Source organism: Pyrus communis, chromosome 8, assembly GCF_963583255.1.
Source record: "Pyrus communis chromosome 8, drPyrComm1.1, whole genome shotgun sequence".
NCBI lineage: Eukaryota > Viridiplantae > Streptophyta > Magnoliopsida > Rosales > Rosaceae > Pyrus > Pyrus communis.
Window position 1 is genome coordinate 5,503,961 of NC_084810.1, and position 16,837 is coordinate 5,520,797.

General features: G+C 36.3%; 3 protein-coding genes across 3 annotated transcripts; all 3 read right to left on the minus strand.

The window, feature by feature from the left end:
* Window positions 1–2,599: 2,599 nt before the first annotated feature.
* LOC137743443 (cytochrome P450 CYP72A219-like) lies at window positions 2,600–6,238 on the minus strand. The gene is made up of 5 exons (XM_068483334.1): window positions 5,903–6,238; window positions 5,080–5,297; window positions 4,177–4,421; window positions 3,628–4,015; window positions 2,600–3,183 (listed from the first exon to the last, which is right to left on the minus strand). The coding sequence occupies exons 1-5, from the start codon at window positions 6,183–6,185 to the stop codon at window positions 2,758–2,760; spliced, it is 1,560 nt and encodes a 519-aa protein (XP_068339435.1). The 5' UTR covers window positions 6,186–6,238; the 3' UTR covers window positions 2,600–2,757.
* A 2,040-nt stretch (window positions 6,239–8,278) lies between these two features.
* LOC137742827 (secreted RxLR effector protein 161-like) lies at window positions 8,279–8,902 on the minus strand. The gene has a single exon (XM_068482778.1). The coding sequence runs from the start codon at window positions 8,900–8,902 to the stop codon at window positions 8,279–8,281; it is 624 nt and encodes a 207-aa protein (XP_068338879.1).
* Window positions 8,903–9,091: 189 nt separating this feature from the next.
* LOC137742828 (uncharacterized) lies at window positions 9,092–11,979 on the minus strand. The gene is made up of 3 exons (XM_068482779.1): window positions 11,253–11,979; window positions 10,824–11,045; window positions 9,092–9,843 (listed from the first exon to the last, which is right to left on the minus strand). The coding sequence occupies exons 1-3, from the start codon at window positions 11,977–11,979 to the stop codon at window positions 9,092–9,094; spliced, it is 1,701 nt and encodes a 566-aa protein (XP_068338880.1).
* Between the last annotated feature and the right edge of the window lie 4,858 nt (window positions 11,980–16,837).

Consider the following 16,837-nt stretch of genomic DNA (forward strand, 5'->3'; position numbering starts at 1 on the left):
CTCTTTCTCTTACCTGCACACTAGAGTGTCAACATTGCTAGAAATGAAGAAATTAAGCTATGGAAATAGAGAGAGAGATATATCGAAGAGGTTTAGAGAGAGAAAGAGAATATTGCAACTGAATCTTTCTATTTCTATTAAGTTAACTATTATAAGGCATTCTCACTATTTATACTCATACAGCTTATAACAACCTTGAGACAAACCTCAACAGCCACTAATAACAATACAAGTGGCATCCTCTACATAACTTAAACAACACAACACAAATATCCTTTATATTCTAACATTCCCCCTCAATCTTATGTTGGGAAGGCCCATGCATAAAATTGGAACAATGATGGCTAAAAGAAGGAGAACATAAACCTTTGGTAAGGGTATCTGCATACTGATCAGTAGAGGATACAAACTGAAGTGAAATAACACCTTGTTGGAATAATCTCAACAGTAGTACTAGCCATGGCTCTATATTCTACTTCAGTTGAAGAATGACTAAATGTATGTTGCTTCTTAGAACTTCAAGAGATGATTTTGGAACCAAGAAACACCACAAAACCAGTTGTAGACCTTCTATCATTGGGATCACCAGCCCAATCCACATATGTTTATGCCTAAAGATATAAACTTCCAAGCCTAAAACATTGTATACATGTAGATGTGAAACCCAGTGAAAACAAAAAAGAAGTAAACTTGTTGTTCCAAGCTCATGGAGCTTGTTTAAGACCATAGAGAGATCTGTGTAATTTGCAAACGTACTAGGGTGATGAACATCAACAAATCCCTAAGGTTAAGACATGTATACTTCCTCCTTAAGAAATCCATGTAAAAAAATGCATTTTTTACATCTAGTTGCTTCAATTTCCAACCTTTAGTAGCTGCCAAAGATAACATGAGTATCACTGTAGTTGGTTTAACCACAGGGTTAAAGGTTTCATAGTAGTCTAGTCCTACCTCCTAAGAAAATCCCTTGGCCACCAACCTCGCCTTGTGCCTAGCAATGGAACCATTTGGATGCCTCTTGATCTTATAGATCCACTTGCAACCCACTAAGTTCTTATCAGGAGGTAGAGGAACTAGAGACCAAGTTTGTTGTTGAAATAATGCATCTATTTCCTCTTGCATTGCTTGTTTGCACTCAACAGATTTGGAAACTGCAATAAAGGTTTTTTATTCTGTGCCAGTGGTAGACTGAACTGCAACATTGAAAACTTGTTTCTTCTTAGAAATACCTGATCTACATAGGGTGACAATTCTAAAAAGAAATGACCTCAAGTTGTCAATCTTAAACCTAAGATGTTGTGATATCTGGATTCAACTCTAATATATGAAAAGACTCAGAAGTTCCAATGGCTAATGCAGTAGCAGTAGAGAAGACAAAATCACCATGTGGGAGAGAACTAGACTGAGTAACTTGGGGTGAGGAAACAACTGATTGAAAAATATTTTGTAATGGTATAAGGATATAATGGGGTACTGATGAAAAGAATTGGGATGAACAATGTGTGGTGGTGAGATATAAGTTTGAGAAGAAGAAGACTGTTTGCTAGAAAGGTGAGACATTGTTGGATATTGAGTTTCATCTAATAAGACATGTCTAGAAACTATCAATTCGTGTTTTGAAACATCAAAGCAATGTATCCTTTGTACTGTGCAACATAACCCAAGAAGATGCACTATGTTGTCTTAGGGTCAAGCTCATTAGTCCTATAAGGTTTGAAAAAAGGATAACAAGCACAACCAAAGACCCTTAAATGATCTAATCTAGGTGGAGAGTGAAATAAAACTTCAAATGGTGATTTCATTCCAATAATAGGTGTAGGCGTTCTATTGATTAGATAAGTTGCAGTAGCACAAAGCACCCAAACACTCTAACACTCAAGAAGACTCGGAAAACCCTTTGTGTTCTTCGTCAAATCCCGTGAAGAACCACTAAGCACCCCTACACGTGCTGGTTCCTCCATTGCCAAGAGCCAAAACCCTGCAACATTTGTTCATCCAAGATCAAGTCATCGCGACCCTTAAATCAACAATACTACACAACACATTTTAGAGATCGAATCAGATGATCAAGTTGTAAAAAGATTGTAACCCTACAAATTCATTAATGCAAACAATTTATTTTGTACATGTGTTCTTGTCTCATTTGTCGCAGGATTTTCATGTTTACAACTAGATCTGGCAAAAATTTAATGTTGGAATGTAAGAAGTTAACAAAATGAAAACATGGGTCTAAGATCACAGTACAGTCTGCATCTGCATTGGAAGAAGACAACTTACCTGCATTTGAAGAAGACACGGATGCTAGGGTTTAGGAAGATAGTCTTCTACTCTCTCTAAGCTACGGACAGTTTTTTGCGTTGAATATAATGTACTTTGTGAAACCAGGGACAAACCTATATATAGTGAATAGGGTTTCTCCGAAACCACCTTTTGTAGTTAAAAGAGAGATACTTCATAACATTTTCTTCTTCCTCCATTTATTTTTAAAAGCATTACAAATTAACTCTAGAAACTAATTTATGCAGTATAGCTTGTAGAAAACCCTGATGATCCTTGTCTACCTCTTTGAGTGCGGGCTTCATTATATCCACAGGACATATATGCGGTTCCCCTTTGCTTATTAGAAGTAGTTGGGGAAATTTTCATCTTAAAGATACATATCATACGTACGTTGCATCAACTTATATTTCATCCTTCTCCTAGCTACCACACACTATATGTTCAACAATACAGAGAGAACTGCTGACACATAAGTTATCAACATTTGTGTAAAATGATATGAGCACCAAACTGTGGCTGAAGGGTTAGATTTGAAGAAGGAGCATGAGCATAGGATGGAGAAAGCTCAAATGTAAAGTGTTGTAAAATCAGCGATAAGGCCAATTTTACTTCCACCATTGCAAAGTTTTGCCCGATACAATTCCGCGGACCGCCTCCAAAAGGGAAGTATATGAATTTGTTCTTTGTTGCCTTCGAAACGCCTTCTGAAAACCTCTCCGGCTTGAACTCATGTGCATCATCACCCCACAGTTGTTTGTCATGGTGAACTAGGAGGGTGGGTAAGGCAACTTCAACTCCAGCTGGTAAAGAATATTTTGAAAGTTGTGTTTCCTTGATTGTGGTTCGAGTCATCACAGTACCTGCTGGGTATAATCGAAGAACTTCATGTAGAATCATGGTCACCTGGGAAATCATGCATTAGATACACACACACACACACACACACACACAACCAAGATAAGTTTTATATTAACAACATAGGGGAAACAATAGAATGCACCAGTGTATGGGATGATCAGTGCATGGGACGATTTAGTTGGATTTGCATAGCTGCATTTTCAATCCAATTTTTCTCATTTAAGCACAGTGCATTCCAATTCCATACACTGCGTGTGCTATAGAAAAACCCAAACATTATAGATTGATATATACAAACTTGAACTTGTGTGTGACTATTTCCTGTCATATAACATTTTGAGTGGAAGACAATTCAGCTAAAAGTGGAGTCATCACCCATTTCATTTCTTTTAAAAGCATGTCATCTTTTAACTGAACTGTTCTTCACTCAAAACGAATCACATAGTCGAAGCAATCTCTCGAAAGTTTTTCTTGATGGAAAACACTTACAACTTTTAGATGAATTATCCCATCAAATTCTGGCTTGTTGCTTCCAAAAACCTGCAAAATCTCTTCTCTTGCACGATCTTGCCAGTTCTGATATTGACCTAGCAAAACCATTGTCCAAACTAGCAACACTGAGGTTGTCTCCTGCCCTGCAAAGTAAAACAGCTTGCACTCCTCGATCACATCATGCATACTCATTCCAACTTTTTTGTTGTTGCCATGTTCTTTGATTTCACTCAAGTTGGACTCCATAAGCACACCTAACAAGTCATCTTTTGTGGCTTCGCCAGCCCTAATCGCATCTTCTCTTTTGTTTATAGTACCCATGAATAACGCTCTTATCTCTCTGTCAATTTCTTTCATCTTCATGTTTATCTTGGTCGGTAGGAACCTGCAAAAAAACATTATTAATTCCAATGCTGATATGAAGAAAAAACAAAGGGTTCGACTATAATACTACGTCTCATTTGAATTCATAAGTTTTGAGATTGGGTGGGTTGGATTGATTATGTAACCTTTGGAGGTTGAAAGATGTGAAAACAGAAAATTTACCTCGCTCCTGGAATGTAGACACTTCGTATAACTTTTATTGCAAGTTGTGCTTGCTCTTTCAAAAGTTGAAATATTTTTCTTCCTTCTTTGTAGCTACTTCCAAATGCTGTTCGAGAAATCACATCGGCTGTCATATTTTGAAAGTAGGGCCACACATCCAACTCACATGAACCCTCTTTCAACATCAAGCTCTCCCATTCCACAATCATCTCGCTGCAACTTTGGTAAAATTCAGGCAACATACGCTATAGAAAACAAGAGGAAAACATAAATTTTCAACAATAATTATATATGAAACATAATTAATACACATCTAATTTGCTCAATCAATATATTTTCCATATGTACATACTTAAAACATGCCTGGATATGGTTATTAACCTACTAAAATTTGTTCCATTCGCATTCAAACATCGTAAAGACAACTTATTTTAAGGTAATAGAAGAATTTCATTCATAAAAAACCAAACAGGTTACACAAACTAGGCATGAAACAAAGGATACGTGGCTCGGAAGAAAACCTATCCCTGGGTAAACCACATGGGAAAAACCCTGGAGGAGGAAAACGAATCACCCATGCCAACAAATTACTCACATAGAACATAATCATCGGAAGTATAAGACATAAGCCAAGAAGGACCAACATCCTCCCAAAAAGAAAGACCATGGACTCTAAGGCTGAGTCCATGAACATCCTAAACAAACACAACTAGGTATATGAAGAGAAGAGTGATGCAATCTAAACACATTTACTGACGACAATGTTGACCACTTCTCTATTACTAGAGAGTTGGGTTGATAAGATATTTTCGTTCGCCTATATATAAAAACTATTCTAATTAAATCAATGGTAAAATCTCCAGAAGATTTGAATGAATATTGGCAAGATTGTATGCATAATACCTTTAGCTTCTCTAAATGGAATACTGGGTTGATAATTCTTCGGTGTTTTGCCCATTTCTCACCTTCATACAGTGCAATACCAGTTGCTAGTAACTTGATAAGTGGGTTTGCTTTCGGCTTCGGAAAATCATCCATTTTTGTAAGGAATGTTTTCAGATCTTCTGGATCAGTGATATTCACCCTTGGTGTTGGGCCCATCCAAACAAAAGAATTCTTACCTGCAGTTTTGTTTTTAGAGAACATAAACGTTCAATGTATCATACTACAACCAGAGTAGAGTTGACACATTTGTCCGAAATATACAAAAGATATTAAAGAAAAACAGAAGGAAAAGTCAAGAGCATGAATTGTGGAGATCTATCTAAGATATTTGAGTGCACAGCTAGTTTTAACACCTTAGACTTTTCCCATCGACTTCAATAAGTGAAGACTTATGTGTCACAAAATTTATCGGGTCATTGAAAATGTCTTATCACATTTAATTATGTTGTGCATGTAAATCTGAATTGTATATATTTCATTTATAATTTAGCACCATAGCTAATTATGTTATAGTTTGGTAAGTGAAAACTATCATAGAAAGGTGCAAATTACTGACATATTTACTTCAAATGAGAAAAAATCATAAATTTCAAGAAGAAAAAAAGAATAAAATTGAGATCAACTAGTATTAGAGTATAGATTTCAAAGTGATCCCACTTTTTCGATTCTATATGTGTTTTAACAACGGACAAAAGTGAACAGTCCAAACCTTTTCAATTCTTATTTCTTGTAAGTAAACATTATATATATGTAGATGTGAAAAGATACATGCTTGACATACCGCAATTTTTTACTAATTGGTAGTCGAAAGGGACAACTCGTGGGGCTATGTCATGGGAGAGGCTCACTGGTTTAGAATATGCTTGTTTTATCATCGTGGAGATTTCTTTCATGTCTCCTGTGTAAAACCTGTACGAGTTTCCGGTAAGGCCTTGCTGCCTCAGATATCTTTCCAGTTTCTTTGGCCTCAGCCACAACCAGTTCAGCAACCTCCATGCCCCTGCAATTACTATTACTGTTATCCCCACCAAAACAGCACCAATAGTAGCCACTGATACTTCCATTAGTTTGTGTGTTTCAGACAGAGAAAGAACGGAGAGAGAGAGAGAGAGAGAGAGAGGGAGGGAAAATTAATGTATATATATTTCACTTTTATAATTTTGTTTGGCTTAATCTCTGACAAATCAAACCTGTTGCTTCCGTATGTTTACGTTTGTGGTCCAAGTGAGGACTCAAAGACATTACCACAATTCTAAATCAAATGAAACACGGAACTTACTTTGATCCACATATTACGACCATTCGAGGCAACGGATGTCGAAAGATTTTTTATTTTTTTAATAAACTTCCCTCGCATCCAATGAATAATTATCACTTTATAAAATAGTGGCATGAAATTATGATTCACCGACTTAGGTAGGGATGACAATTCTAATCGTTAAACTCGATAACCGTGCATAACCGTCCGAATGGATTGGATTTGGGTATGGAAATTCGGGTATATTTTGGGTATGGGAAAAAACCTTGAATATTATTCGGTTATGGTTTTGGATATGGTTATAGGGGTCCCCAATGTTGGAGAACAATTTAGAAACAATAAAATAACAAAAATACAGAACCGAAATACTTATACTTTATTATTAAAAAATACTTGTAATACAGAATGCAATTATGTTATAGTAACAAAAAATTAAAATGATACCAACTTGAATGAATTGAAGGTAGAGGCTAGCACAAACGCTATGTCCTTCGAACAGTATTTCCGTCTCACTCGTGTGCTTGTGATTCTACAACGTCTGCTCAACCAGGATACAACTACCTAATTCTACAACCCGCACTGGATTATAGAACTCTAGCGAATTGCTTTGTGTGTTGACTCTCTGGAAATTTTGTACGGAAGACAAGGGGGAAGAAAAAGATGATTTTTGATGGAACTGAGGACTCCAGTTATATAGGCTCTTTCATACCTCTTCAAACACATTTTGGATGTATCTGAAGCTATACAACTCTTTCCAAAGAGATACAACTCTTTCCAAAGAGTTGTTTCTATTAATCAAAACGTTTTTAATTAATTTCATTAAAAACTTAATTCGAAATTAAAACTAATTGATCAGATTACTTTTAATTCCTTGGCCCCAAGGCCCTTGTTTTGATTAATTAATATTAATTAATATTAATATTATAGTATAATCATCAAGCCTAATCCACACAACCATAAGACCCAAGCCTTCAATCCATTTCCAAATAGTCCAAGTTCTAATTACTAAGAAAAAGGAATAAGCCTATATAAAGACTAGTGAAAAAATATTGTTGACCAATGTGGGACAAAAAGGTCTCAAACTCCTACAATACCCCACATTTGAGATGACTCTTTGGTCCTAGAAACACTAAGATATGAGAGTAAACAATAGATGTGACATACATCAGGAGAGGTGTCTTTTGAACTTGAACCTACCTTAGTATATACTTATCGGATTTACTAGATGACGCAGTGAATATAAAATCTTGAACTATTCATCTCCGTAGTAAACCAAGACAATAAGCAAAACATATGCCACATTTACACATCACAAATTCATACGTTTGTGTTCTTTTTGGTCCTGAACAAATCCTAGATTCATGAGAGCTTTAGAGAATGTAGCCATGTAATTCTCATAAATGCGACCCCACATTTACTCTCATATAGGTGATATTGATTAAGAATAGGCTGCTACTATTCCACTTGATTTACAAGTATCAATATCATTAAACTAATGTATCCTACATCATCAGCAGTCAACACACTTCTTCCATCATAGGAATGGGTATGTAAGTGTGTTTCTTCTTGAATCTAGCCAAACCAGTTTGCCTATTGAACCTAGACCATAGGATTTCCAATCAACTAGGTTAGGTTTCCATTTGACAGTTTCATTTTACTCTATTGGCTTTAAACCCATTCCCTTCGATGTATGCTTAACTTGCTTTCTAGACAAACCTTTAGTAAGCAGATCCGCAATATTATCTTTTGACTTAACATAGTCAATACAAATTACACCACTAGAGAGCCATTGCTTTATTGTATTATGCCTTCGTCTAATTTGTCTAGACTTCCCATTGTATACACTATTTTTAGCTCGATATTGTATAGCTAAACTATCACAGTGCATACATATTGCTGTTACAGGTTTAAGCCATATGGGAACATCCTCCAAAAATCTCTTAGCCACTCAGCTTCTCCTCCAGCCATATCAAGAGCTATAAATTCCGATTCCATAGTTGATCGGGCTATGCATGTTTGTTTAGAAGATTTCCAAGATATTGCTGCTCCTCCCAAAGTAAATACATATCCACTTGTGGATTTTGTATCATTACTATCCGATATCCAATTCGCATCAGTAAATCCTTCAAGCATAGGAGGATACCTTGTATAATGCAATCCATAATTCATTGTATGCTTTAAGTATCTCAATACTCGAATTAAAGCTTCCCAATGATCATGCCCAGGATTACATGTATATCTACTCAGTCTACTCACTGAATATGCTATATCAGGCCTTGTACAGTTCATAATGTACATAAGACTTCCAATAACTTGTGAGTATTCACGTTGAGATATAGCATCACCTCTATTTTTCTTAAGTTTGCTATTGGCATCAAAAGGAGTAATTTCATCTTTACTTTGCAAATGACCATATTTTCTAAGTGTAGCTTCTATATAATGGGACTGTGTAAGAATATATCCTTCTTGGTTTCTTTTTATTTTTACATCAAGAATCACATCAGCTAATCCAAGATCTTTCATATTGAAACTTGATTTCAATATCTTTTTGGTCCAATTTATTATCTCTTTGTTAGTTCCCATTATAAGCATATCATCTACATATAAACACAACATAACGTAAGCATTATTTTGAGTTTTTGTGTAGACACACTTATCACACTCGTTTATCTTAAAATCGTGTGTTATCATAACATGGTCAAATTTTTCATGTCATTGCTTTGGAGCTTGTTTAAGCCCATATAGTGATTTCACAAGTTTACAAACTTTGTGCTCTTGACCTTTAACCACAAACCCCTCGGGTTGTTCCATATATATTTCCTCATCTAAGTCTCCATTTAAGAATGCAGTCTTTACATCCATTTGATGTATTTCCATGTTATGGAGTGCAGCTATAGCAATCAACAGTCTTATTGACGTAATTCTCGTTACAGGCGAGTATGTATCAAAGAAATCCAAACCATGTTTTTGACGGTATCCTTTAGCTACCAAACGAGCCTTATATTTGTCAATCGTACCATCAGGTTTTAATTTCTTCTTAAAGATCCATTTGTACCCAATTGGCTTATTGCCAGGGGGCAAATCGACTAATTCCCATGTATGATTTTGCATAATGGAATCTATCTCACTGTTAACCGTATCCTTCCAAAATGGAGCTTCAGGAGTGGACATGGCCTCCTTGAATGATTGAGGTTCTGTCTCGGTTAATAAGGTCACAAAATCAGGCCCAAAGTCCTTTCGAATTTTTGTCCTTTTACTCCTTCTAGGTTCAAGTTCTTCTTTTTCTTGAACTCTAGACGAGGATGAACCATCATCATGTTCTCTAGGTTCGTCATTAACCTCAGATACATCATCATGTAATCTCTTTTTCAATAAATTAGACTTGCCTATTTTGTATGGAAATATATCCTCAAAAAATATTGCATTTATAGATTCTATAATAGTATTGACATGTATATCACTGACTTCAGAATGAAAAACTAAGAATCTATAAGCTGAACTATTAGATGCAAAACCAATAAAAACACAATCTATAGTTTTAGGCCCTAATTTTGTTCTCTTTGGCAATGGGACTTGTACTTTTGCCAGGCAACCCCACACTTTAAGCAATTTAAACGTTGGGGTTCTTCCTTTCCATAATTCATATGGTGACTCCTTTCTCGTTTTAGGTGGAATTCGATTCAAAATTTTATTTGCAGTAAGTAAAGCTTCACCCCACAAATTGTGTGGAAGCCCAGAGCTATTCAACATAGAATTGATCATGTCTTTAAAAGTCCTATTTTTCCATTCGGCAACACCGTTTTGTTGTGGTGTATAAGGGGCTGTTGTTTGATGAATTATGCCATGTGTGGCACAAAATTCAGCAAAGGCATGAGACTCATATTCTCCTTCCCTATCGGACCTTAAGACTTTAATCTTCTTGTTAAGTTGATTCTCAACTTCTGCCTTATATGTCTTAAACATATCCAAGGTCTCATCTTACTATGAAGTAAATAAACATAACAATACTTACTGAAATCATCTATAAATGTTACATAATAGTTCTTTCCACCAAGAGTTGGATATGATCTAAAATCACACAAGTCACTATGAATTAAATCTAATAAACCATTGGACTTTTCATGCACTGATTTAAAGCTTTGACTCGCAAATTTCGATTATGTACAAGTCTCACATTTAACATTATCTAGATAATCAATTTTGGGCAGCAAACCTAAATTATGCATTCTAAAAAGTGAACGAAAATTTACATGTCCTAACCTAGAGTGCCATAAATTAGACGAATCAACAATATAAGCAGAAGCATTATTTATTTCATTCATAACATTAGCAAGTACATTTAGTTTGAATAATCCATCAGCAAGGTAACCCTTCCCTACAAACATTCCCCCTTTAGTTAGTACAAACTTATTGGACTCAAAAACTAGTTTGAATCCTTTATTACTAATGATAGGACCAGAAACAAGATTCTTCCTTATATCGGGGACATGTAGCACATCAAGGAGGGTTAATTCCTTTCCAGAAGTGAATTTCAGAACACATTTCCCTATTCCAGCCACAACAGATGCGGATGCATTTCCCATAAACAGCTGCTCGTTTCCCTCGATTTTCTGGTACGAAGAGAACATATTTCTGTCACCATACACATGGCGAGTTGCACCGGTATCTATCCACCAATCAGCGTGATCAGATACAAGGTTTATTTCAGAAATCATTGCAGCCAAAGCATCCACATTGTTTTCAATCAGGTTTGCGCGGTTGTTGTTGCCTTGATTTCCAGGACCTTGATCCCTTCGATAGCGACATTCTTGAGCCCTATGGCCTTACTTTCCACAAACCCAACAACTTCCCTTGATTTTCTTGAAGTCTTTGCCTTTCGCACCAGAGACAAAGTGTTTTTCCTTCTTCTTAGTTTTCTGGAACTTCGGCCTTTGCTTTGATGAACTTCCTTCAACAACATTCGCCTTGGCTTCCATACTCGAAACCAGGCCCTTCTCATTCTTTCTGTTATATTCCTCTATTCTCAACCTTACAATGAGATCCTCAAGGGTCATCTCTTTACGTTTGTGTTTGAGATAATTCTTGAACTCTTTCCAAGAAGGTGGCAGTTTTTCTATAAAGGACGCCACTTGGAAAGACTCATTGATCACCATCCCTTCAACATGAATGTCATGGATGATTTTCTGGAGATCTTTAATTTGAGAGACAATGGACTTGGAATCCACCATTTTGTAGTCCAAAAATTTGCCCACGACAAATTTCTTCGAACCAGCATCTTCAGTTTTATATTTTTTCTCAAGTAATTCCCAAAGTTCCTTGGCTGTTTTGCATACTACATAGACATCATACAATGAATCATCTAATGCATTAAGAATATAGTTTCTGCAGAGGAAATCATTATGATTCCAGGCATCTATAGCCGTTAAAGTTTCTGCAGAAAAAATATTTTCTCCATCTGCAGTAGGTACAGTCTCGCGCAGAACATTAGCCAAATTCAAAGTTGTCAAATAAAACAGCATCTTCTGCTGCCATCTTTTGAAGTCTCCACCCTTAAATTTCTCAGGCTTCTCAGAATGAGATTTAGTTCCCGATTGTTCCATATTGTTCGAAGATTGTTGGAGAACAATTTAGAAACAATAAAATAACTGAAATACAGAACCGAAATACTTATATTTTATTATTCAAAAATACTTGTAATACATAATGCAATTATGTTATAGTAACAAAAAATTAAAATGATACTAACTTGAATGAATTGAAGGTAGAGGCTAGCGCAAACACTATGTCCTTCGAACAGTATTTCCGTCTCACTCATGTGCTTGTGATTCTACAATGTCTGCTCGACCAGGATACAACTACCTAATTCTACAACCCACACTGGATTATAGAACTCTAGCGAATTGCTTTGTGTGTTTACTCTCTGGAAATTTTGTACGGAAGACAAAGGGGAAGAAAAAGATGATTTTTTATGGAACTGAGGACTCCAGTTATATAAGCTCTTTCATACCTCTTCAAACACCTTTTGGATGTATCTAAAGCTATACAACTCTTTCCAAAGAGTTATGTCTGTTAATCAAAACGTTTTTAATTAATTTAATTAAAAACTTAATTCGAAATTAAAACTAATTGATCAGATTAATTTTAATTCCTTGGCCCCAAGGCCCTTGTTTTGATTAATTAATATTAATTAATATTAATATTATAGTATAATCATCAAGCCTAATCCACACAACCATAAGGCCTAAGCCTTCAATCCATTTCCAAATGGTCCAAGTTCTAATTACTAAGAAAAATGAATAAGCCTATATAAAGGCTAGTGAAAAAAATACTGTTGACTAATGTGGGACAAGAGGGTCTCAAACTCCTACACCCAATCCATATCCGTACCCAAATCCGAACCGAATAATATATAATATAATTATATATAATATTAAAGTATTATATAATGTATGTATGTGTGTGTGTGTGTGTGTGTTCATTATTCACCGAATCCATTACCTTGATAATACAAAAATTGCATTGTGTGAGTTGCATTTTATGGCAAAGTTCAATAGTTTTGATATGAATCAAAATCTATGAGAATTTGATGGTATTTATGGGCGATATCAAAGATCAACCAACATTATCAATGTTTAGCTTTAATTTTCATGCTAAATATTTAATAACGAAAGCAATATTTACTAAATTATCATGCATCAATCGGGTGAATATATTTTTTGTACTAACGAAGATGGATATAACCGTTAATCGATGGGGAATCCGTTATCCGGTGGGTATGGTTATGGATAATACCCGATGGTTAATTTGTGGTTATAGATATGGTTAATTTTCATGGTTATGGGGATGGATGTAGCATTTCCGTCCCCAAACCGATCCATTGCCATCCCTAGACTTAGGCTAATAATTAATAATTCTAAAAGAAAAACGCGACATAAAAAGGTAATGTCTTTATTAAAGCATTAAGGGCAAAAGACTATTTACTACCTCATGTTTCGTGGTTTTCAACATTTAGTACATGAAGTTTTTTTGTCCCCAGAGTCATACCTAAAGTGTAAATTTTGGGACAGTCTCATACATTCGTTAGTCAAACTATTAAGTCTCCCGTTAACTGTGACATGGTGCCCTTGTTGACAATGACTGGGTGCCACGTGTCATCCACGTGGAAATTAAAAATGAATTATTTTATAAAATAAAATAAAAAATTTATATTAAAAAATATATATACCTTCATCTTCCCCAAATCCCACCCTCCCATCACCCACCTCTTCGTGTTCCCCAAATCCTACCCTCATTCGCACTTAGCCAGCCTCAATCAAACCCCCCCCAAAATGTCTAATCTACAACTAAAGACTTCATGCACCCTCCCTGCCACCCTCCCTTCCCAACCCCCTCCCTCATTTTCCCTCCCTTATTCTCTTCCCTGCACCTACCTCCTTACCGAAGCCCCAACAGAGCAGCACCTCTAGGTCCCATTTCGCTCACTACTCCTGCCAGAAACCGACCTCGACCTATGACGCCGCCACTTCTTCGCACTAGCTCCTTCACTGTGCTTTTGGAACTTCCACCGACCCATACTTCTCCACCTATCGCCAGAACCTAACCCCCCAACCCATGGTCATTTTTATCTTTCCCTATAGTGCTCTGCTTTGCTTTTTGGGTTTTGGATTTTCGAAACCATCAAACACCCAAAAAACGACCAAATTTTGAATCCAACACGCAGATTCAATCCCAACTTATCCTCAAATCAAAACCCACCAAATTCTTCAAGTTTTCGACCAAACGGGTCGCACGCCCAACACAATGACGCTGCCACCTCTCCAAGTACCCCCACATCGTCGGAATCAGCCGTAGCCATTTGGTTTGGGGTTCAGCCGCGTCAGCGAGAAATCGAAGTCGAAGCCGAATGGGTTGAAAATATTTTGGGGATTAGGGTTTTTCATGCTAGGTTTGCTCAATTTTTCTGAAAATTGAAATTTTTTGGGGATTAGGGTTTTTGCAAAGGTCAGAATAGTGGGTAGAGAGAAGGGAAGGGAGGTGAAGAAGATGGAGATGGAGTAGGTTGGGTACAAAGGGATCAGGGGAGGGAGATGTGTCGAGAGAGTCGAAAATCAGTAATGGAGAGGAGCATCGGAGAAATCTTTTAGTCGTGGGTTGTCGTTTTGGCTGTGGGTTATTGTTTCGGGAGTGAGCTTGGATCTGAGGGAAGAAGGAAAGGAGAGTGCGGGTTGGGGGAGACTGGTTTTGGTGGTGAAGAAAGGTTGAGGGAGAAGGTGCGAGTTGCAGAGGGAAGAAGGAAGGTTGGGGGAAACTGGTTTTGGTGGTTGGAGTGAGCTTGGGGGAGGTTTTGGGGAAGAAAGGGAAGAAGGAAGGGAGGGGGTTGGGGGAGGTAGAAGACGGGTGGGTGATGAGAGGGTGGACACAGGTGGGATTTAGGGAAGATGAAGGTTTTTTTTTTTTTTTTTTTTTTTTTAATTTTTTAATTATATATATTTTTTTTTATAAAATAATTTTTTTTTAATTTCCACGTGGATGACACGTGGCGCCCAGTCATTGTCCACATGGGTGCCATGTCACAGTTAACGAGAGACTTAACAGTTTAACGAACGGATGTATGAGATTGTCCCAAAATTTACACTTTAGATATGACTCTGGAACGAAAAAAACTTGATGTACTAAATGTTGGAAACCACAAAACTTCAGGGTAGTAAACAGAGTTTAACTCAAGCATTAAATATTGGAGAAAATTAAGTTGACTTGAAGCAGTGCAGCTGTGCAGGTTAGTAGATGCATCAATCAAGGAGGACGGTAAGCAACGCCTGAGCTAGCTGTTGGATGTATTTACATATAAAATATGAGTGATGATTCTTTGGCATCATTGACAAAAATAAACACTTCTTTGGCATCGCACATCATATGATGTGTAATCAAATTACTTATGTTATAATACGCACCATAATTATTGATGTATCATAAGCTTTATATGCATACTCAAGTTCTCATGTTATTATAAGAAAGACTTATTTACAAAATGCCCTCGAACACGTTTCTCAAGTTTAAGTATCACTTTACCTCTATTTGCGTAACCACATCACTTTTCTCCTTCAACTTATGTGTTTCACATTCGTCAAGTTCATCCATTGACTCGTAAACTTTCGATCATGCATGGAATACTCGATTAAGGGTTCTGCATCATTAGTTAGATAATTAGTTAAATGGTTGTACAAGTCAACAATGTAGTTAGCAAGTTTGTTAGTATTTGGTTAAAGTTGTTAGGATTTCTATTATAAAAACAGAGTATGTAATCATCATTCTTTTAAGTTAATATACATATCTCATTTCTCGGTGTAAACTCTCTCTCTCTAATTCTTCTCCCACATTTCTCTTTCTTTTTGTAAAACTTCATCTCCTGGTTTTGTGATTGTTCATCTCTGCTACTTCTTCAGTGTAGTTAACAATTTATATTACTGATATCATGTACTCTTCTCTAATTTAAGTTCATCCAGTCTTGTTTCTTTCAATCATTTTTTTTGGAGAAACTCAAATTATTCGGGTCAATTCCATCCACTTGGATCAATATTGTCCGCCCATCCTCCTCCTCGGTCCATTTGATTGCCTCCTTCTCCCAGTTGCTTCATAATCTGCGGAATTTTTTTTATAAAAACAGGTATAATTTAAGTTCTCGTAAAGCATATGGTGGTGTCATATATAATGCATGAAAAAAAGAAGCAAACATAAGTGTTAAGCAATCTGTTTTGTGGTGTGAACAGATTTATACTTAAATTGTGCTTAGATCTAACACATTTCGATTAGTTGTATTTGTATGTAAACCTACTTCAAAAATACGATCATGGTTAGAAAATTGGCTTTTAATATCAATACTATGTATTTTTCTCTGAAAATAACTCTTTATTTGTGGCAGGACCAGACTAATTGTGAATTTGTAATTCACAAGTTGAAGCTCAAAGGAAAATTTGAAGACATTAGATATAAATCAAATGAAATGCTGAAGATTTTGTCGTCTCTGGGCTCCTCCTGTCGTATCTTCATCAATCGTTCCCACTATGACCCGAAGATACTAGAAAGATGAAAAGAAAAATGCAAATCGACGTCGTACGTCCCTGGTTCTTCTTAATAAATGGGAGATGATCCAAAGTCATTCCACCTTGTTTATTTCATATCAAGAGAAGAATGATGGAGGGACGTCGGGGATGCCAGAGAGATTAGGTTAACTGAGATCGTAGAAGATGTATAGCTTGCTTGGGCTCGTGGTTATGCAAGTCAAGAGACACATCGTCTTCTCTGCACTCGAACCATCACCTGTGAGGCAATCTTATGAGGTGGGGCACCAAAATTTTAGATTGAAACGTTGTTAATTTGATACTTTGATTGAAGGACAAAATATTAATTTCAGTATTAAATTTAATGTTGAAATTTGATACATACATATATATATATATA